The sequence below is a fragment of the Lethenteron reissneri genome, chromosome 24 (genome assembly GCF_015708825.2).
Source record: "Lethenteron reissneri isolate LAM-NWPU_2019-01 chromosome 24, ASM1570882v1, whole genome shotgun sequence".
In the NCBI taxonomy this organism is placed as follows: Eukaryota; Metazoa; Chordata; class Hyperoartia; order Petromyzontiformes; family Petromyzontidae; genus Lethenteron; species Lethenteron reissneri.
In genome coordinates, this window is record NC_083802.1 from 13,808,698 (window position 1) to 13,832,060 (window position 23,363).

At 50.7% G+C, this 23,363-nt stretch overlaps 1 protein-coding gene across 1 annotated transcript; it reads right to left on the bottom strand.

Annotated features, from left to right (window-relative positions):
• Window positions 1-4,367: 4,367 nt before the first annotated feature.
• On the bottom strand, window positions 4,368-22,914 carry LOC133346639 (follistatin-A-like). The gene is made up of 5 exons (XM_061558365.1): window positions 21,779-22,914; window positions 11,757-11,948; window positions 10,122-10,400; window positions 9,043-9,274; window positions 4,368-8,144 (listed from the first exon to the last, which is right to left on the bottom strand). Exons 1-5 carry the CDS (start codon window positions 21,861-21,863, stop codon window positions 8,141-8,143), a joined length of 792 nt encoding a protein of 263 aa, XP_061414349.1. The 5' UTR covers window positions 21,864-22,914; the 3' UTR covers window positions 4,368-8,140.
• Between the last annotated feature and the right edge of the window lie 449 nt (window positions 22,915-23,363).

Here is a 23,363-nt window from a genome sequence, read left to right on the forward strand (position 1 = left end):
GGTCTATTTGGAACGTTGGAATATTTAGCAAATTCCTTACCAAGTGTTTTAGCATATATAATAAAAACAGACATGGTATCCGTTAAAAACAAATATTCACAAAATCATACAAATAAGCAATTTACATGGTGTACTTCCATTATATGTTATGCTTAACCCTCAAGCGTGGCCACAAGAGGTAGAAAAACACCAGCTAGTCACCAGGCAAACTAACCAGGCACTCAGCCAGTCACCCACCCAGCTAACCAGCTTGGTAGGTGACTAGTCAGCTATCGAACCAGTCGCCTTCCAGTCATCCACTTACCCACCCACGAACCCATCCAGTCAACCACCCAACCACCCAATAACTATTAACTCACCCATCCAGCTACCCACACGTACATCGACCGACGCAACCGTCGACCCGGCTACCCAGCCTCCGACTCACCCAACCAACCACCCAGCCACCCACCCAGCCACGAACCCATCCAACCACCCAGCCACCCACCCAGCCACCGACCCACTCATCCAACCACCCAGCCACCCAGCTACCGACCCACCCAACCTTCCACCCATCCAACTACATATTCACCCAGCCACACAGCCACCGACCCACCCACCCATCCAACTAAGCATTCACCCAGCCCGCCCGCCTTCCCTCCCTCCCTGGCTCTAAATCAAAACAGTTTAGAGTTTGTGTGTCTCGCTCGCTCACTCGTACTCCCTGTGCCGATATCTCCGCCCGCTTTCGTGTCGCATTTGATCAGGACTGTTCAAGGATGGCTTTTTAGTTCCGCTGCCTGGCCCTGAAAGAAGGTGGTGGGTGGGGGGGGGAGTAAAGCAAAAAAGTAAAGAAGAAATAAATAAAAAAAGGGCAATTGTTTGCTCGGCCATGAGCGTAGATGATTGATTTCTCTTGAAAACCTTAAACACGACACAGCCCCCCTCGTTGCCGGTCTGTATATTATGTGAGAAACTAAACTTACCCCCCCCCCGTGCACCCAGACGCGCGAGCACACGCTCGTAAGTGCATAAATACGCCGTGTTTTCATAAGCGTCTCTCCGTCTCGCTCCTCTAATTTACCGAGATCTTTACCACGTGTCCTCCTCCTCCTCCGCGCCTTTGCCGACTCGTCGCAGGGGCCCTCGCCTCTCGCTGGTCGACGACGGTCGCGCGTTCTTGTTTGGCCCAACGTCCCAACGTTGCCCCCTTTAAAAAAAAAGATTTAAAAATATAATGTAAAAAAATATAATTTTAAAAAATATCATTTAAAAATATATCATTAAAAAAAAGATAATTTTTTCCCACCCTTGTCCACTCCCTTCCCATCGGAATTTTTGGTGAAATCGTCGCGACGAGGCCGCCGTCATCGTCGCAGCCGCTGAAGGTGTCCGCCGTAGCCCCCGCCGTTTTGTTGTTGTTGTTATTGTTGTTAACGTAAACAATGTGGCCCATTATGACGACGTTTCTCATTGCTTTTGAGGGCTTTAATTTTGTCGCCGACCTGCAGTGGCAAGTGTGCGTGTGTACGCTTATGATCATGACGTTACCTTCTGTTTGTATAATTCTTCAACTTAACGCCCTTCGTGACGTTCCATTGCCTCAAATGTATTCCGTTGACACCGCAACCTTTTGTGGCGACACGTTTAGGCATTAAACTCTTTTCTTTAGGACTGCTTTTTGTGTTTCGTTTCTTGTCCTCACCCCCGCACCTCCGATTACCACGGTTGGCTATGTACGGCGCGAAAGAAGTTCAACATACATACAGTACATACTGTCAGTCGTAGGGAGTTGTTTGAACCTACTTCGCCACGTTGGTCAGTTCAGGTTCGGTAGCGAGATGTTAACTACCTCGCCTGGTGTACAGGAGGTCGCGGGTTCAATCCCGACCCTGACGTCTGATGCATATTTGGAATTTGCGTGTCCCTCTCTCTCTCTCCCCGTGGCCACGTGGGTCCTCCAGTTTTTCCCTCCACATTTAGAATAAAACACGCGTTTAGAGTTTCTGGCTGCCGCTATTAATCTCCACGTGAAAAGCCAATTCGTTGACCTCATCATTTGTGGGCATGTCACTTCTGACAAAAAGAGCTCTATATGCTCAGTGGGCCTTACGTGGTAAAATAAATAAAAGACACGTTTAGAATCGGGGAAACTATTACCGAGCCCGCACGAGGGACACGGAGAGCGCCACGACAACTTGAGTGTGTGTCGGCCCATTGACCCGCAGTGGGAGGTGGGGACACAGGGCGACATTGGAGGTTTTGATGCCCGATGCTGGACTCATGCCGAGGAAACCCGACAAGACGGGGCCGCAGGTCACCCGTTTGTCTACCGAGAGGTTGCCAATCGTGACCGGATTCGGTCAGTCGGCGAGCGAACGAGCGAACGAACGACCGAGCGAGCGAACGAGCGTACACGGGACCAGCAAGCAAAGGCTCGTCTCGTATTTCCATGGGGAAATGTGCTCGCGAATGCTTCTCTGTGGTGTGCGGCTGTTTGTGTGTGGTCTACTGCGGTGGGTGGAGCAGTGGCGCAACGTCACGGGGCCTCCTTTGCCTGCACCAAAATATGAGAATAGGTTTTCCCCTTTTTTCTGGCAACAAAACAGTTGTGTTAGAATGTTAAAACACCAAACTGAAACCTTTTGCAAGGAATCGTGTCTGTATTAACCACAATACTCGTGGTCAGAATGCAAACAAAAAACGTACTCTGATCATATATGCATTGTCTTTGAAACTGATTGGTCCACACCAGAGTCTAGTCTCAAATGTTGTTAGACCAGAGGTCTAACACCATATGAGACGAGGCTCCAAAAAAAGCTGTCTCTAGTGTGGACCAATCAGTTTCAAAGACAACACATATAATCAGAGTATGTTTTTTGTTTGCATTCTGACCACGAGCATTGTGGTTAATGCACACATGATTCCTTGTAAAAGGTTTCAGTTTGGGTTTTTTTTACATCTTAACACCTGTTTTGTTGCCAGAAAAAAGGGGAAAACCTATTATCATATTCAGTGGCGCAGCGGTTAGAGAATCGCGCTACGAACTCGACGACCCGAATTGGATGCCCCACTCACGGCTAGAACCGATGGCGAGTGATTTTTTAGAAAAAAATTACGAACCGTTCCTGGGCCCCCCACTCCCCCAAACTGCATTGACCAGCACGGTGAAGTATGACCAAACAAACCCTACGACTGAAGCATCATGGTGGGGGGCTTCATTCGGCAAAGGCCTGTGAATGATCAACATTGTTATTTCAATTTGCTCGTTTACAAACACTCGCCACTCGTTCAATCAACAGGCTGACCAAAAAAACAGCGAGCTTCACGTCCCATTTGAGCCCTTGAACCGAGAGAAACGTAAATCTCTCTCTCTTGGCTTTGGTCAAACGATCACCGAAAATATGCACACGTGGGTATGTGCGTATGTATGTATATTGAACTTCTTTCGCACCGTACGTAGCTAACCGGAGGTGCGAACACGCTGCACCTCTGCAAATGGCCGACTGTGCCCTGTTAGACTTCCGTATCATCAAGTCTTGAGTCTCCATCCTCCCGACATTGACTCCATCACTCATGGGGTCTGCCAATAGGTCGACCATGAAATCAAATCGAGGGCCCGCGCGTGGCTCCTTGCGGCCACCTGATGCACAAATGTCGCGTCCGAAGATTCGGCAGCCTGCAAGTGCGACCACGAATCACGACCGTCGTCCACATCGTAGGGGAGGAAAAAAAACTCCGCTGGTCTTCACCCCTTTAAAGGAGGAATGGACGAGATCCCACTCTGCTTCTGAACAAACACTTGGGTGCATCTTCTTGGTTCTTTCGGTAAAGTCACGTAGAAGGGAAGTAATAAAATAATAAAAATAAAACATAATTTATTATGTTTTCTTTTTATTATTTTATTACTTCCCTTCTACATGACTTTACCGAAAGAACCAAGAAGATGAATCCCTGCAGTCACGAAAGCTTTAAATCGAAATTTAAACACTTGGGTGGATAACAAATCCAAAATTGCATCTTTGATCTACCGTTATTAATCCAGACGAAAGAAGATTGGGGTCCACCTTCTGGGTTCTCTCTCCCAACTCAATTCTGTCCTGGGTCATGGTCTGCACGTCCACTCCACGGTCCTTGACATCCTTGGCTCACCACTTCTGGCTCACCACTTGGAGCCACCACTTTCTAGGCCCTGCCTCTCACTTCCTGTCACGATGCTTGCATGTTCAGCAGCCTTCTCGAGCGGGTGTTTTTTGCATCGTTTGTTTATTCGTACGCTCAACTAAGTCGCTCTTTCTCAATTTATTTGAACGCCGCATGTTTGTTGTCGGCACTTTACAAGCAGTGAGAGAGAGGGAGAGACACGCACGCGCGTGTATGTGCCGATACTTTATTGGTTTACCAAATACTAATTTATATGCACGAGGATACAAGACGTGTATAACACACACCATAAATATTCATTTGAAAACAAAACAAACCAAAAAAAATTTGTAATAATAACAACAATAATAATAATAATCATGACAAGTCGGTATGCTGTGCAATTGTGTCTTGAACATTAAACAATTTGCGTCTGCAAAGTCGTAGGAGCCTCTCTCACCGGGCCTGACATCCACGGCCCTCGCTCGTTCCCGTCGCTTCTGATTGCCGAGCGTTTCATAAAGCATCGCAAAGTGGCTGCAATATTCATTGGTTTTCCTCTTTTTTTTTACGTTGCACGTGAAGAGAGCTTCGGCGGGTGGTGACTCGTTGTGTACACGCTCGGGGTGTGCATTCATCAAACGCTTGTTGTGTAATTGTGTGGTGTGTGCGTGAGTGTCTGATCGTGTAGGGAGCGGTAGTGTAGCGGTTAACCAGTTGCGCTACGAACCCGGCTGTGAACCGAGTTCGATTCCCACTCTCGGCCAACACCAGTGACGATTGTTTGAACCGGTCCTGGGACTCCCCTAGGTCGACTCAGCCTCAAATGAGTACCTGGTGTGATGTGTAAATATCGCCACTGGAGAGACAAAGGCGGCTAGGCGTGGTGTTGGCTACCAACCTCCTCCTGTGACGTGCCTTCATAGGTGCTACTCGCTAACAGCACTTGTCCCCCACGGCCTGTTAAGGCTCGATGGGGGACCTTTGCCTTTGTCTTATCGCTCGTGTACGATTGAGTGGAATTGGCAGACTCTCAACGAGCCAAAGGCGCCTAAACAAGAGGAGTCTGTTGGATATCAGATGGGACGGGCGGATGCTGTATTGGATAACGCGAAGTGTCTCTATCAGATTAAGAGGGGCCACTTTTACCCAACGGGATGACACGCGTGCGGTTGTATTGGATGCAACATTCGGCTCGTGGGCAAGAACCTCGATGGATTTTTTTTTTTTGCATCGAAAGAAAGTGAGGAAGATAGGTGACAGACAGCTTGGGGTGAGTCTGATGATGAAAGCTTCTCTATCAAGGATTCCGCAGTGAATGAAATGAGAGTCTTGTGCCCGTTTTCGACTGGGACATTGAACAGGATAAGGAGTTTGCATCAGACGATACACGTGCTCTATAATACGTGTACATTGACCGCAGGAGACGAGGGTTCTGTATTGGATAGAATAACTCGACGACAGCTCTCTTGAGGATGGGATGTGAGTTCTTCAGCCGACTGAATGTATTATCGTGGATGCATAAAGGCGTTTGGACCAGCTGAAAAGAGGCGGAGGGAAGAAAGGGGGTTCGCTATTATATGGGGGGAAGTTTCTGTTCTCAGAATGTAACGAAGCCCTCGTTCACCGGAGGCATTTGCAAAGGGTTGTAAATGATTACGAATTATTAGTAAATATTCTCCATGGAATGTAGTCAGGATTCCTTACCCGATGGGATGAGGCTTTTGTCTGTTATCATAGAAATTCGTTTTCTATAGGATGAACTCATGGTTCACTATCAGACGGGATGAGGATGGTTGTATATGGGTTGAGACAACAAGGAATGGGAGGTCAGGTTCTGTGCAGAGCAAATTTGGACATTGAGATGCAGTGTTCACCAATTCATCAATTGCCATCTGCCAAAGCTACCATAAGTCGCGGTTTTTGTTTTGTTTTGCCAGGACAGTCCCAGTTTCAGAAAGGCTGCCCTGGTGTGCCAAAGCATTTGTGAAATTTGGGATTTTTGTCTCGAGTTTGCATTTTCTGTCATCACGCTCCACACGTGCTATGGACATAGGAGGGGGGACCTACCTGAGTGTTGGTTGGTAGAGGATTAGGCGTTGGCCTATAAAGAGTAAGCGGGGGGGGGGGGGGGGGCGATGTCATTACAAGAGGTGTGGGCACTGTGCTCGTGACTCAGTGGGAACGGCTGCGTGGAAGTGGGAGGGGTTTAACGGAGCGAGATGGTCTGCCGGTCTCACCACGTGTCTCGGGCGAGTCTCCCAGAAGTGTGGCAACTTTTACCATCCGCGCCATTCCAAGTCGAGCGACACATTTGTTGTGTTTGGTGTGACTTCAACCAGCGACTTCGTGACTCGATGCTGCAGCTCCTTTTGGTTGCGGCCACGGACGGTCACGAGAGGCCGTCTCGTGCATCCGCCGCAAGTCGGCTCTCCGTTGCGAAGCTGAGCTACGATGAGTAGACTTGTCAATGATTCACCGTGCCAGCGATTTGATGAAATATCATGATTCGGGGGAAGGAGGGGGGGGGTCTGTATTGGATTCACGAATGTATAGATTGTTTCTGTTGTTTTTTTGTGTATTGTTTTCAGCATCCCATTTGTATTGTTTCTCGGGGTTAGTATTCCTCCTCTCTATCTCTGTTTCGTTTGTACTGTTTAAATTGCTGCATTGGTCTACGTGTAGCGTGAGCGTACCTGTTTTCTTTGCATTCCATTTGCATAAACCGTAACTAATTGATTCTTGCGCGCACGATGCAATGGACCGTGAGCATAGGAATCGGTGCTAACCCAAAGAATCTCTGCATCGTGAACGAGTCTGATGACGAGGGTGGCCGGTGATTGGCTGGCAGGTCTCCATGATACGAAATGGCTCACAAGTCACCTGTAAGTATATCCACTATAAACAATGAGGTAGCATAACAAATATACATATACCGATTTAACAAAAAAAAAAGACAATTGTACTCTCTTAAATAAATAAAGACGAACATTTCTGAAAAAGTCGAGGTTTCTTTTTTTTTCTTTCTGTCTGTCCAAAGTTCCAAACATAATAATTATAATAATAAAAAACACAAGGTAAAAAAAAAAGGAGTCTCTATTATAAATAATGATTCTTTCACTAGAAACGAAACGTACTGGCCACGTCTGCAGTTATCAAAACATGTACATTAATTATTATAAAGAAATAAATACAGACTTTGAATTTTGGTGTAACACTGATTTTTTTTCCCCTCCCATCTCTTCTCTTCCTCCACCTGTCCCTCTGCGTCTGTCTCGGCTCTCCCCCCCCACCCCCCACCATGTGCCACGGGATCCAAGCGGACTCTGAGAGCTACAGCGTAAGCGAGGAATATGGGGCACCGGCCGGAAGCTTTTTTGACGGAACGATCGGCGCACGCGCAAGGCTGGCGCGATGGTGGTGGTCGTGGTGGTGGTGGTGGTGGTGGCCGTGGTGGTGGTGGTGGTGGCCGTGGTGGTGGTCGTGGTGGTGGTCGTGGTGGTGGTGGCCGTGGTGGTGGTCGTGGTGGTGGTGGTGGTGGCCGTGGTGGTGGTGGTGGTGGTCGTGGTGGTGGTGGTGGTGGTGGTGGCCGTGGTGGCCGTGGTGGTGGTGGTGGTGGCTGTGGTGGTGGTCGTGGTGGTGGTGGTGGTGGCCGTGGTGGTGGTGGTGGTGGTCGTGGTGGTGGTGGCCGTGGTGGTGGTGGTGGTGGCCGTGGTGGTGGTGGTCGTGGTGGTGGTGGCCGCTGCTGCTGCCCAGGCCACTTAAACGCACGGGGTCAGTCGGGGGGGCGAATCCACACTCGGATGATGGCTTTGGAGTTTGGAGGTTTCGTGGTAAAAACGACGCGAACAATGTTAGTCCTTTATATGTTACATAATAATAATAACGTGTCGCTTGCGTGCGGGGTGAGGTGGGGGGGGTAGTTGGGGTTATGGGGGGGAGGTTAAAACTGGTTTGGAGTGAAGCCGTCTTGGCCCAGGACTCGTGCCGTCAGTGAGGCTCAGGTGCCAGCGCGTGTTTACCTGGTCAAAAAAACGGGGGGGGGGGGGGTCAAGAGGTTAAACACGGAGCCTTGTGAACGAGCTCGGTAAAATGAGGGCGTGCTGGGTTTGCGTTTATTGTGCGCTGAAAGCTTACACATTCAGTCTCTCCGTCATGTTATCAGCTTCCCGAGTATTCCAATCATCAGAAGAATGTATTTCCAATGACTAAATTAGGCATTTTCTGTCCTTATAGCCTGCATCTTTTCCTCTCCTTCCCTTTTCTCCCCAATTCCTTGACCTCTCCTGACTCTCCCGTGTCCTCCCTTTCCTCTCCACCCCCCCTCAAAAATGTCTCTCAAAAAAATCTCTCGCCCTCCCTTCTAAATCTCCCTTCTCGTCAACCTTCACTGCCTTCCGCGTGCATCGCCCGTCTCGCTCCGCACACCTCCCACAGATGTTTTTGCACCCCCCTCCCCCCCCCATCGCAACCCTCCCCTCCTCTTCATCCTACCCCTCCTTTCTCCCCCTCATCCCTCCCTCCATGCATTCCCCTCTATGCCCCCCACCCACCCAGCACTCCACCTCCTTCCTCACAGAGGTCGCAAACGGGTTTTGATTCCTTACCCGTACCCGGCCGCACCAGGGTCGCAAATGGGTGCCCGTACCCGTACCCGGCCAGGTACGGGTTCCCGTTCCCTACCCGTACCCTACCCGAAATGAGTGACAAACGGTGACTCACCAGTGACTCACGGCCTACCCGTACCCGGCCGCACCAGGGTCGCAAACGGCTACCCGCACCCGGCCGGGTACGGGTAGCCGGGTATCGGGTAGGGTACGGGTATCGGGTACCCGGTTGCGACCTCTGCTTCCTCCTCATCATCATCATCCTCCCCTCCCTCTCCGTTCTCCCTCCCCCCCCGCTCAGCCCACCCCCGACCTGCTGTTGCAGGAGCCCGGGTGCGCGACGGCGATGGCGCGTCCACGCAGGCAGGCGGCGCGACGCAGGTGGCAGAGGCTGTCGTAGGTGCGGCCCTCGCGCGAGCACAGCGCAGCGTCGGGCCCGCTGGCCTCGCGGCACGGGCGGCTGCCACACTCGACGCAGTGAGCAGCGCCGCTCTGGTCGAGGACGCACGACGCGGAGCCGGAGCACTGCACGTCGCGGCACGACTCTGTGGTGGAGCCGCCGGGAGTCGTGGTGGGTGGGGTGAGGTGCGGTGAGTTAGAGTGAATGGGTAAATGAAGTGAGGTGAGGGTGGGCGAGTGAGTAGGTGAGTGTGTTGAGCAGATAAATAAATAGGCGAAGGGGTCAGTGGATCAATGGATGATTGTGTGGGTGGATGTGGGAGGTGATGGATGGGTGGATGGATGGTGGGGTCAGAAGGGTGAGGGGTGGATGATGAAACATAATTAATGGCTGAACATTAATTAGTCCACCAATATACTGCAGGAATAAATGTCACCAAAGCTGGCAAAAACTCCTCACTCACGATTTCTATAAATAGTCATCTAATTGTTGCTCGTCGTGGTTATGATGGAGACATCGGTGGGTTTTCACCAAACGTCAGATGGAAAGCAAGGTTCAGCAACGAGACGTGGATTGGGCATTTCCCACAAGCGGGTTGTGTGCACATCGGCATCAAGGCAAGGTAGTAGCCCATCCACCCAAACACGTGACAGTGGTCCACTAAGTCGTGTCAGTGATCCACTGAGTCGGCTGGTGGGTGGCGGGCTCCTTCAACGCGGGTCACACTCCACGCTGTCGCACGCCGTGTGGGTTGGTGGGTCAGTCGTTTGGTGGATCGGTCAATCAGTCGGTGAGTGGGTGGGTTAGGCAGCTGGTGGGTGGGTTAGTCAGTTGACGGGTCAATCAGTCGGTGGGTGGGTTAGTGAGTCGGTGAGTGGTTCCGTCAGCCGGTCACAAGGCGGGTGGGCTCAGTCAGTAGGTAGGTCGGCGAATCAGTGAGTCAACATCGGCGAGTCGGTGCGTGACAACGTGCCCCACCCCAACCCCCGTACTTCTGCATTTGCCCTGGTACTGGACGTGCAGCGTGGTCTGTCCGAGGCGGCAGCGTGCTCGGAGGAGCGCGCACTCGTGCCGGTACGTCTGCCCGTCCGAGCCACACACGGGGCCCCTCGGGGCCGCCGCCGGCGGAGCGGCGGGGCTGGTGCTGGAGCCGCCGCCGGCGCTGCCCGTGGCACCGCGCGGGCACTGGGGCGCGCACACGCAGCGCGGCCGGCTCCGCCGGCTCAGCTTGCACTGCTTGCCCGGGCCGCACTCCACGCTGTCGCACGTCTCTGCACGACGAGCGCAAAAGACGACGACGAGGACGGAGGTGAACGATGAGGACCAACGACGGCGGCCAGAGCGATGCGCGTTCGCACGAAGAGAACAACAGCGAGCATCGGCGATGCACGCGGGCAATGGACGGCAATGATGACGGTGATGATGGTGAAAACACACAAAAACATCAGCGATTCACGGCCATGAACAACAGTAAAAAAAACAATGACAATAAACAACTGAAAAATATCAGTGATGAACCCAGCGCGAGCTACAGCATCAGCGGTGCCAACATTTCCACCGAAATATCTCAGCGAATTGGCCACTATTTGTATCTCAAACGCAAATTTACAGAGTTTGCTTTTCGCGCACAGAAAACAGTTAATGTTCTTGTGTTATCACAGTTGCTGAGCACAGTTCCAGAATCCCATGAGTCCATGGACAAAGAGTAGGATTTTGTAACACCTAAGGTCACACAACTTTAGAGGCACTGATGTAATTATACGGCAAATACAGATTCAATTACTTTGATTAACCCCGCTTATATCATATGGTGATCACATAATTCACTATTGTTGTCCACACAAATTTGAACTATGGCATTTATGGCCACCTCAATGAATGGGTTGTTACCCATTCATTCAATATCTCGTCTGGGCTCATGGGACTAATCAAGGGAAATCGTGCAACAACACAGAGCACAAACGTTGTGGTGGCGAAATAGATTTAGATTCAGACAGAGCCACGCTTTTCTGGATTTGAACAATTCCTGAAGTTCCAAAGCCAGAAGGGACGAATGATAGTACGCCAACACGTTTGTTAACTATGTATGCTTTGATTCGGCAAGCGTACAATAACTTGGGAAAAGAGATGATGGGACGGAGGAGCTCCAAAGCCAGGCAGTGCGAGGAAACAGGAAGGTTGTAGGCGCATACGTCATGCGCATACGCACACCTAGGTCGCGTACAAAGACATATCCCCCGTGTAGCCTTAACAGACTGTAGGGGCAAGTGCTGTTAGCGAGCACCTATGAAGACTGGCACGGCACACGAGGGGGTGGGTGGCCAACACCACGCTCGGCCGCCTTTGTCTCCCCAGTGGCGATGTGTACACACCGCACCAGGTACTCATTTGCGGCTGAGTCGACCTAGGGAAGGCCCAGGACCGGTTCAGATAATCGTCACTGGTTTTGGCAGTGAGTGCGAATCGAACTCGGGTCGCGGGGTTCGTAGCGCGGCGCGCTCACCGCTACACCACCGCTCCCCACATACGCACGCACGCGCACGCACGCACACACGCACGCGCACACACGCACACGCACGCACACACACACGCACGCGCACGCACACATGCGCGAGCGCGTCACGTACCCTTGCAGGGCTGGCAGTCGGGCGCGCCCTTGCTGAACACGAGCCATCTGAAGAGCAGGCCCGACGACACGTCCTGCCGGGTCCATGCGGTGCCCGCGCGACCCCCCCTGCAGCATTCCTCGCGCGACACGGCGCTCATCAGCAGTCCCTGGCAACGCCCGTTGGCTCCCTGCTGCAGCCAGCAGTTCCCGGCTGCGGCCACGTGGAGGGGGGGGGGGGCAGTGAAGTGGGTGAGTCGGTGTTTCAGAGTCACGCTTGAAAGCGCTCGTGGCATTAGCTCTGCCCGTCCGCCCGTCTGTAACGTGGTGACGGGGCACTCGTGACTCGAGTAAAGGTGATCCAATGTGAAGGAAAGTTGAATACAGAGTTGTGTTGCCAAGGCCGTAATTATAATATATATTGGGGGAGACACACCCCCCCCCAATATTCAAATATGCTCAAAATGTCCCCCCCCCCAATATATTGCTATGAAATAGATTTCTGTTTATACGATTGTGGTTATGGTTGTACTTTATTAATCCAGAATCTCTGCCATTACATACAATGAAACAAGAAAAGGTAAAAAAGAAAAAACAGAGCAATGTAATACAATACACTGTTAGACATTATTGTAAAAAATAAATGAAAAGTCCATCTTATGTGTTAGTGATTTTTTTTATATTTTAGGCAGGAAATGAGTTTTAAAATTTAGATTTTTTTCTGGGGGGGGGACCCCCAAACCCCCTGGAAGATTTGGTCCCCCCCAATGTTGACTCCATGGCTACGGCCTTGTGTGTTGCTATCAGGGACTTATTCCATTGAAAATCAACAACATTGATCCAAGGGCGAGTGCTCAGAGCGTGCACACACATCACAGAGAAAAACGCCCTGGACGCAAATACGCAAGTGCACATCGCACGGATAGTTGTCAGTTGACGTCCATGCTACTAATGATATACTCGCGAAGGAAAACGCACGTGATAAAGTGTTACGTAATCAATGAGTGCACATGATCTATCCTAACTTTTTTTAATTTGCGGCCGTTGCATTCATTGCTGTTTGTTCACTATGCATGCGAGGACTTGTGAGTGCTTCTCAAATGACACCACAATAATAATTTACTGCCTTCGTCATTCCACTGCTGAATGACGATCTCCCCATGCCATATTGGACATGGGGATTGATGGAACAATGCTACTTCTCCGCACTGGGTTAGTGCCAAAGGAGGTCCAGGACCGGTTGCTATCACTCACCACTGATGCCAACCGTCTGCAGGATTCGAACTCGGCTGGCTGGGTTCATAGTGCACTGCTCCACTATTCTACCCAGCCAATATGTATTCTTGTTAAAATCTATGTTATATATTTTAAAAAATCACACCACACGACTGTTAATTGTTGAGCGTTTTTTTTTGCTTTGCTATGCTGTCTTGTGATGTCGGTGGAGTCAAATCTGCTCTCATCTTCCCACTCAAACGAGCATGGGAGCGGGGCGGGGGAGGGCGAGAACCACCACTGCTGTTGGCCCTTCGCCAGCTGCGGAGATTCCACATCAAAGAGGGCCATTTGATCCTTGGGAATTCCACTGTTGACTTCCCACAAAGCGGTACTTTGCTTTATCCACCGTGGACAGATGATGGGGTGAGTTGACCTCTGACCGGGATCTGAACTCGTAGCCCTTTTGTGTGTAAGAGAGGGCAACACTGAGCTGGCGATTGTTGGTTACGTTGAGATATCAATAATATCAGGGGCGCCACTTTAGCGAGAAATTAACTTACCCGCCTGGGATAAAAGAGGTTGTGGGTTCGATTCGGACCGTGACGCCTGCTGTATATTTGGAGTTTGCGGTGTGTCGCTCTCTCCCCCGTGGTCACGTGGATTTTCATCCGGGTCCTCCGGTTTTTCCCTCCAGATTTAGAACCACATGCGTTTAGCTGATTTGGCTGCTATAAATTTCCACGTGATAAGTCACTTGGTTGAGCTATCATTTGTGGCCAGGTCGCTTCTGAAAAAGAGCCGTATAGCTCAGTGGGCCTTACCTGGTAAAATATATTTGTAATTGTGTCATATGTTCTCGTCTGTTCGGTCTCAATTGCACAGTCGTGTCCGCTCTATTCAGAATCTTTATTCCAGAATCATAATCTTTGTTATCGTGAATGAATCCGATGAGCTATAAAGCTCTTTTTCACAGATGTCCGGAAGGGGCGGGTCAGCGAGTTACAACAACAAACAAGACAAAAACAACGATAGGAGTGCAAAATAGAGAAAAGGTAAGCACGTCACTAAAAACAAAGTGCAAAAGTATACCTGGCATAAGTACAAAAATTCCTGCCGATTTTTCAACAACTAAGCCAACGCACAGTCCCTCTATAAAATTACACGTTAAAATGGAACTATCGATACAGGCCCACGTATGTAATTTGCATACATATGTTATCGGTACATTGATTATTTTCGTATAGTATATGCTGCGTGTAATGGATTAACTTGATCCCTGCAGCCACCAGTGGCCGTTGCATTCACCACAATGTGAAACATGTAGCCAAATCTTGAAGTCATGAATACAATCGAAACCCTGAATCAAATCGCTACCGTTCATGGATTCGCTGGAGTTCGGGGTGCAGATAATCGTTACATCCAGAGAGTGTGTTTGACATGGCCTGCCAGGTGGAGTGCGGAGGGAGGGAGGGAGGTCGTGGAGAGAAGGAGGGAGATGGTTGAGAGGGGGATACTGGGGAGAAAGGGACGGGGGTGATTGATGGAGGGAGATTATGAAGAGAGCTGGTAAAGATGCTTCCTTTCCCAAATGTTTACCATCACATGGCTCCACCGAAAAGGTCACTCTCTCCATTGAACTGGAGCAAAGGAGAAAACTTGAATTCAGCTTTGGCTGTACACCCCCACGTTGTGAGATAATTGCTTTCAAAAGCGTTAATCGAAGCTGCAAATTCTACACGAAAAGTTTAAAATCATCAAATCCGCAAGTGCCCATTTGAATATAATGGTAATGTCCGTCAGTCACTCGGGAAAGCCTCACTAAGTCTCAAGACTCTTGTTTTTTTTTTCAGAGGGCCTTGCATTTGGGATATTTGGCCAATTCCTCCAGTGAAATTGGAGTATGCCGAGAAAACACCACCAACGCGTACAAGAGGGTAACACTCACATCTCCCCACAGATAAGAGTCAAGAACGCATTGCTGTACTGCAACTTCGCAGGCCCAACATATAACACCTGTATCCTGTACTAAACGGGCTCCTCCTCGATTGTAATATTCAGCCCTTTGTTCAACCCGCTGCTGGATGAAGGCCTCTGAGCAGTTCAGGTTGCTGGGAGCGGGTGGGACAGAGGGCCAGTTCAGACACCGCTCGTTACTGATGTTGGCTGTGGCCAGGACGCAGTGCGCTAATAAGTGCGCCACAACTCCACCCCTGACCCCTACACATCCTTCATTTTAATTAATCAATATCTCGACCCGAATCTGTCTAGCGCAATACGCATAGTGTTATGTAATTAGCGTCCATTGCTCCGTTGGTTTCCATATGGATGTTTGCTTATTTAATTGAGAGATTTTTTTTTATTCGATAAAGGAATACAAAATTAACTTTTGATCGACACAATTAGATCTCCGCTGGTTTCGTGTTGCATGGCTCATCGGTGAGCCGTGGTGACGCCGTTCTCGTGATGTCGTGTGTCTGTGTGTCGTGTATACTTTGAAGAGTGGGTGGTGCAGTGCTTGAAGCACTGCACTGCGAACACCGCGGCCCAAGTTCGACACCCGACCACGAATAGATAACATCAGTGGCGAAGTGCTCTATCTAAACTGGTCCTTTGCCTCCTCGAGGACGATTCGGTCTCAAATAAGTACCCGGCGCGGTGTGTAAGCATCTGCATTTGGGGGGCCAAGGACGAGTGCCAACAGTCTATAGGGTAAGGCCAGGTATCTCTCTCTCTCTCTACATACTGCGCTGTGTTGATTGCGGGGATGGCAGCGTCTTGAGAGGTGTGAGAGTTTCTGAGGATGAACAGGGTGAGCAGGTGAAAGTGGTGGCTATTATTGGACGTCTGTGACAAAGAGCTTCATAGCTCATCGGATTTCTCCAGGATAAATAAAGATTCTGGTTCTGGATACTGAAATTGAATTCCCAATCCGAAGATAGGTAGAAGGGAGTGGAGGCAAAACTCATTACATTCCTAAAATTCCTCCCAAAGCAATATCATTTCACGGCTAAGGTCAATATCGCGGCCTCTAATCGCCGGAGGGGGTGACGTGAATCCAGTGCTCATCATCATCATCATGACGCTCGGCGAGTAGATGATGCACGTATCGCGAGCTTGAGGATACATTCTAATCGATGTATAAGCTACGTGTCTACCGATTCGACTCCCACAGAGGCACGTGCCGTGTGCGTACAAAGTCTGCACGTTTACGCACGGGTTTCTGTTCTGCATGTGTGTCCATTCTGGGTGTATTTGTTGTTTGTGTGTATGTGTGTGTGTGCGATCGTTGTGTATACGCGTGTGTGTGTGTGTTTTACAGTTGTGGGGAGCGGTAGTGTAGTGCGGTTAGCGCACTGGCTTACGAACTCGGCCAACCAAAGTTCGATTCCCGTTCACAGCCAACATCGGAGACGAGTAACCGAATCGCTCCTGGGCCTCCCTTAGATCGACTCAGCCTCAAGCAAGTAGCTGGTGCGGTGTGTCAAACATCAGCACTGGGGAGAGATTGGCGCGACCTGAACGCGGCAATGGTCACACTAAACCCCTGGTGTGCCGTGCTGGTCTCCTTCATAGCTGCTCACAAGCAACACTTTCCCCCAGCAGTCTGTTAAAGGCTATACGGAGGAGCTTTGTACTTTATTTCGTATGCGCGCGTGTGTGTATGTATGTTTGTGTGTGTGTTTCAGAGTCCCCGAAGTGGAGGGGGCGGGGGTGGTGGAGGGTTGTTGGGTTGCGGTATTTATAGACGCGTGTTGAGCGGCTCGCACTCGCCGCTTGAGACTCGAGTGGCGTTCACAGCGACCGCCGCCGCGATGTTTACGCGCGCGCGGATCTGCGACGCTCTCCGCTGCGTTCGCTGCGCGCGTTTATCTCATTCACCCTGCCTAGCCTCTCGTCCCCCCCTGTACGTGTGCGCGTGTGTGCACGTGCACGTGCGCGTGTGTGTGTGTGTGCTGTACGAACACTCCCTGCGTTTCCATCTCGTTCACCCTACTTAGCCTATCGTGTTGCACGCGCGCGCGTGCGCTGTGTGTGTGTGTATGTGGGTTTGTGTGATTATGGGCTTTGGTTAGGTGAGTGTGAGGTGTGTAAAACATCGTCGCTAGGGAGACAAAAGCGACCCGGCGTTGGGCTGGCCACCCAACCCCTCGTTGCGCCGTGCCGGCCTTCATTGGTGCTCGCTACAATCACATGCCCCAACAAGTCTTCTAAGGCCGTACGGGGAGTCTCTGTCTTTGCTTATGTGTGCGTATGGAACTTGTGTGCGTGGGTGTTTGTGTGTGCGCGCGCGCTTAGAGATGTGTGTATGTATTTCTGTGGGATTGTGCGTATGGTTGTGTGTATCAAGGTGTGCGTGTGCATGGCGGGGGGGGGGGTCTGTACGTGTAGAGGAGCGTGCTTCTGTGCGTGCGCGGTTCTGACAATTGCCCTGGATTTCCATCTCCATTGACGCTGCTTCTCGTGTGTGTGTGTCGGTGCGTTTGTCAGTTTGTATTTGTGTATGTGTGTGCGCGTGCCCCAACAGTCTATGTAGGCAACACTGGGGATCTTTGTCTTTTCTGTGTGCGTGTGTATGTGTGTATGTGCGTACGTACGGTTCCGTGTACTGCATATGCGTTTATATGCGTGTGGGTATGTCTTTGCGTGTGCGTGTCTGTAAATATGGGTTTGTGTGCACGTGTTTGTACGTATGGGTGTGTGTGTGTGGGCGTTTATTTGAGTGTTCGTATCGGCGCATGGATAAGTGCATGCACGTGTGTGTGATAGAGTGCACACGTGCGCGCGCGCGCGCGTGTGTGTGTGTGTGTGTTTGCGCACCGCGCAACGATCCCGGCGGACAAAGTTTCGATTTTTCGGCGAAAACACAACACCAGTGGGAAGGGGTTTCTAAATCCCTTGTTGACTCGGCTTCAAAACGGGTTGGTAAAAAAAACGTAATTAGTAAGACAAAGGCGGTCGGGCGTTGTGCCCACACCGCCCTCTCGTGCGCTAAACCGGCCTTAATAGGTGCTCGTTAACAGCACTTGCCCATATAGAGTCTTCACCGGTGGCCTGCGTGTGCGTGCATCGCAAGCGTAGTGCGCGATTCGATTCCCCGGGGTTCATTCACAATCACGAACCACTGTGTCACTCGGCCTTAAAACGAGTTGGTACCTGCCGCGGGAGGGAAGGCCTAACAGACGACGACATCAGAGATTTGGTGCCAGACAGATGTTGCACTGCTTGAGGCGTATTGGCACACGACAGAGGAAAGTGGAAACAAACGTGCTATCTTGCCCATGGATCGTGATGATGATGGTGATGATGATGATCTGTTGCGGTGTGTGAACACAAGCGAAGCGGCGACCTCGGTGTGACGGTTGCACATTCACGGGAAGCCGGTGCTTAATAGGTGCTCGCTGACAACACGTGTCCCCCAGACAGTTCGTCAGACTAAACGAGCGCAATTTTTTTAATGGGACGGTGCAACACGCGAGGTGCCCTCTAAGCGCGCGGTGCGAGTCCGTACTTTCTAAGTAAGAGAGAAAAAAACCCTGTCTATTCGAAGACTGGCGGTTCGGTCCACCTATGTGATCAAATCATTCTTTTTCCCCCCATTGAGGTGAATGTAGCGGCCTCTAGTGGCCGGAGAGGGTCACGTGAAGCATTGGGTTCAAATGTATCTCAATCTAACAACACCGATGACTTTTTTTTAAGCACGCGTTTCGATGCGTCTGTCGTCGATTAATCGACACATCGTTTCATCCCTAACGGCTGATAAATTAGACCTAAGTTCTCATCACAATCATAGAGACACACACACACAAAGAACCCCCGTATAGCCGACATAAACGCTTGGGACAAGTGCTGTCAGCGAGCGCCTATTAAGGCCTGCGCGGCACACGAGTGTCTGGCGTGGCGAAACACCACGCCCGACCACCTCTGCCTCCACACTGCTGTGATGTTTGCGCACCACGTGGGTTACTTATAGAAGGTTACTTTGACCTCGGGAAACCCCAAGACAGCTTCTGATATTACTTGCCACTGGATGTTAGCCGTGGCCCGTAATTGGATGCAAGTGGCCAACCAACGACGCTCACGCAATGTAAATACAAAAATGCACACTCATAACCGCAAATGTTATTTTTCTATAAAGTACGCAGACAATCGCGATGCACGCGTGTAAGAATGTTCTAGAAGGTCTATAAATCTGACCAATTGCAAGCAAATCATTAAGAGAGCCCATGTCTTAACTGGAGACTCAAGGTCTTTGGAAAATCGGACCCTCAAAACTGAAGTTATGGTGTAAATGGGGATGCCATCATTCAGCAGTGAATAGACCCTGGCTCGTGATAACGACGACGTTGAATCGAGATTGAAAACGAATTTCTTTAGAACTGCTTCTTTGTGTTTATTTATTTTTGCTGCTATCCCCGCGCCTCCGATTAGCACGCCTGGCTACGTACGGCGCGAAAGAAGTTCACGACGATCGTGACCACGGTTTATTTGTGCACAATGTTGAGATGGAGCGATGGGATGAGCTCACGCGGAGGAGGAAGCCTCGCGGTGGAGTCTGCTGCCATCGCAGGTTCGTGAGGGATGGCGACTACGCGTGGCGTGGGGGATGGAAAGGTGAAAGGGTAGGGTGGGTGTGGGGGGACTTCATTAAGCAGTGGATAGACCACGTCTCTGCGTGTGTGTCTCTCTCGACGACGACAATACTGATGGCTGTAATAGTGCGTGAGTGGCAGTGTGCGTGGCCGGTTGCTGTTGTTGTTGCGGTTTTTTGTTTTTGTGTTCCTCCCCTCGTCTGGAATCCGCGACCCCAACAGGCGCGGTGCATTGGCCCCGCGCGTCTGTCCGCGCGCTGCTTGGGTTTCGTGATTAACGCGGGGCACGGGTCATTACACGGAACGAGCCGTGCCGAGCCGAGCCGTGCCGTGCCGATGGGGAGGAGGAGTAGGGAGGAGAGGGCTGCGTGGTGATGGGGTAGGGCTATAGGGGTTAAGGGGTTAGAGGGATATGGTAAGATATATAGGCTTAGAGGTATAGGGTTATGTTTATAGAGTTAGAATTATAGGGTTCATAGAAATAGAGTTATAGGGTGAGAGTTGTAAGGTTATATTTATATAGTGAGAGTTATATGTTTAATAGGATTAGTGATATGGTTATTTGTATAGGGTAAGATGTATATGGTTTATAGAATCACCGTTATGGGGTTATATGGTTAGAGACATGGTCATGGCCCTGAGTTTAGAGGAACAGGGTCCTATTTGTCGAGTTATAATTTAAGAATGAATAGGAATAGCGAACAAGGTTATGCGATTTAGTGTTATAGGGTTAGTGCGAGTTATAGGGCTTGCATTATATGGTCAGAAAGTTAGAGGAATATGACTAGAGTTCTATGACTATGATAAGTGATGGAGTTACATTACATTGCAGGATCGTGAGAGATGGCAACATCTTGGAAAGACATTCATCCAGCAGTGGATCGATGATGGCTGAGGATGAGTTATCGAGCTGAAGTTATAGGGTTATGTATTCGCAGTTCTATATGTATATGGGATTAAAGTTATAGGGTTACACGGCTAGGGTGAGAGGTATAGGGTTAGAGTCACGGGGCTGGGATTACAGGGCTAATGTTATAGGATTAGGTTTAAAGCGCTTGAGTTAAATAACTTGGGTCCTATGGTGAGAGTTAAAGGACCGGCGGTACAGACCTACAGTAACACGGTTAGAGACGTTCTGCTCGAGGTACATTGAGTAATAGGGGCAGGCTTTTATCGCTATGATTATAGTATTCGTATTATGACACATCGGGTATTGGATTCAGATTTTTGGAATAGATTTCACGAGCTCGAGTTATAGAGGGTTCATGTTATCAGGACGGGATAGCAGTGTAACATTGTTACAACTCACTCTTCCCCACACTTAGCCAACACTATGAGTTGAAGATTTGTTTTTTAATGAGTACACTTACCCCTTAATTAGTGGAGGATATTTTCAGATTTTTGTTTGCGAATTGACTCTCTCGTTCGATGGCTTGGCCATCTCCGGTGGCAAGCGCAGGAACGATTGCGAAATATTTCGATTGTTTGGTCACATTAAATAATAAAACGTCATCAGAATCACGAAACCTTCAAAATGTGAGTTTTCAAACTACTCTTATCATCATCATCATCATCATACAATATCTTTCCACTCCTGGATGAATGCTTCTCCACCTTGTATCGTATCGGTCACGAGGGGTTGTTTGACCATACCTCCACCAGGCAGTGACCCCAGCACCAGTTCAGATACCAACAGCCAGCCACTAGTATTAGCCGTGGCCGGGAATCGAACTCGGCTCGCCCAGTTCGTGACGCAGTAACGCTAACCACTGCGCGACACCAACACGCGCATATTCAGTACTGGGTAGGCATGATCATTTGCAAGTAGAATGACTATCTCACTGCTACGGGCAGTGATTATGAAAGGTCAAACACCTTGCGAGTACAAACGATAGGTGCTCAGACCATTGGATTCAACAATTATGGTACAATATCAATTACAATAGAATTAGGAATGACCAGTTTCCTTCCCCTGTCGTGGTCATTGCTCCATGGATATGTCGACCCGGGCCAACCCCGTCCCACTCCTCTCTGAGATCGACTTATACTCGAGTCACCGTGACCTCCCAACCCAGGCCACCGTGACCTCATCCGACACGGGCCACCAGGATCTCACTGACCCAGATCACCCTTGCTTCAGGGTTACCCCCGATTCAACAATGACCGAGGTCACCCTGACTCCCATTGCCCAGGCCACCGTGACCTCTCCTCGTCTAAAGGAGCCCTCACTTCTTACCTCGAACGGGCGTCTCCAGCATCAGCTGACACAGCGTGGCGAGAAACAGCAGCGTCTTCAGCGGTACTCCACAGTGGCGCGACATTCTGCTGCTGCTGCTGCTACTAATGCAGCAGCCCTTTGCTGCTGCTGCTGCTACTGCTGCTGTTACTTATGCTGCTTGGGTGGTCGCGCTGCTGTTGCTGGTGGTCGAATTGACGATGATCGTGGTGATGGTGCTGCTGGTACTAGGAGTGGTGGTGGTGCACCGTTGTGATGTTTGGGAGGAGGGGGGGGGTTCTCAGTGTTACTATTGTTACAATAATTTATTGGTGCGATGTAATCTGTTCTCGCGCCCCGCGTGTGGAAGCTGAGCTCTGCCTCCCTGCCCACCTGTCACAAGTTATGCCCAAGCCTGCGTGGACAACACCTCACACACAGTCTATATATGTATATGGACTGCTTTCTTTTTACGTGCGTTCGTTAAACTATCTCATATATCTCGGATAAGTTGATTACTTTTGTGTTTTTTATTTAAGTTCTATCGACTATCGCCCTTTCTTCTCTCTGTGGCTGCAATCGGCGCGTGTTTCTGCTGCCACAATCTACCACGCCTCAAAGTTCTTGCCCAGTAGCAGCCTCTAGGCTCTGTCTCTCTCTCTCTCGACAGCTCACTCTCGATCGCTCGTCTGCCGCCTCTCCGAGTAGCTGCCCAGTCTGCCAGCTGACTCGCTGCCCTGCCAGCTGGCTCAATAGCTGCCCAGTGTGTTTGGATGTTTTGCTGATTTGCGTGCGCTTCTTCTGCCCGTGTCTGTCTGTGTAGGTGTGTATTTCTTCCCCCTGCTTGTTGCCTGTTTCTACTGCTGGTTGCCTATGCCCCCGTTTGCTTCGTTGGTTTTGCCTGCCTGTGTGTCTTTCTGTCTATCCGTGCGTCCGTTTGTCCGTCTGCGTGCCTTCTCCGTCGATGTCTGCGCGTTTCTGCCTGCCCCTAGGTCGACTGCCCGCTCGCCTCTCTGCGTCTCCACCGCTGGGTTCGCTCGACGTCTCTCTGGCTGCCCGCGCGTGTCTCTCCAACTCCCCGCGTGTCTCTCTCTCTCTCTGTCTCTCTCTCTCTCTGTCTCTTGTCTGCGTGTTGCCCGTGCGTCCCGCGGCCCCGGGATGTGTCTCACTGGGCGCCTCTCTCGCGCTCCGCTGCTTTTATAGGCGCGGCCTCGCCGTGACGCAGTGGACCCCGGTCCGGGCACAGGAGGCTCCGTGCCGGCACCCTGCACGGCACCCCCCCCCCCCCCCATGAGAGAAGAGGGGGGGGGGCTGCGCGGGGGGGGGGGGGGGCTGCGCGGGGGGGGCGGTTTGGGTGGCTACGTGCTTGTAGCATGGAAGTGGGGGCGGGGGGAGTGGTGGGGGGGGGGGTGAGGCGGCTGATGGCAGGGGCGGGGTGGAGGGGGATGTGGGGGGGTATAGAGGTGGGGGCAGCTGGTTGGGTCGTGGGATGGAAGCCTCGGATGGTGGTGGTGCATGGATGAGGAGGTGGTGGAGGGGGGGGGGGGGTGAGATCCTACTAAGTGGGCGGTCGAGCAACGCGCTCTCTCTCTCTCTTCTCATCTTC

What these genes read in the sequence shown, in the direction of transcription:
- LOC133346639 (XM_061558365.1), bottom strand. Translation starts at nt 21,863, where the DNA reads ATGTCGCGCCACTGTGGAGTACCGCTGAAGACGCTGCTGTTTCTCGCC. An exon ending in GCTGGAGACGCCCGTTCGAG is followed by an intron (nt 11,949 to 21,778) that starts GTAAGAAGTGAG and finishes ACGTGGCCGCAG; the next exon opens with CCGGGAACTGCTGGCTGCAG. An exon ending in GTACCAGGGCAAATGCAGAA is followed by an intron (nt 9,275 to 10,121) that starts GTACGGGGGTTG and finishes GCTCCACCACAG; the next exon opens with AGTCGTGCCGCGACGTGCAG.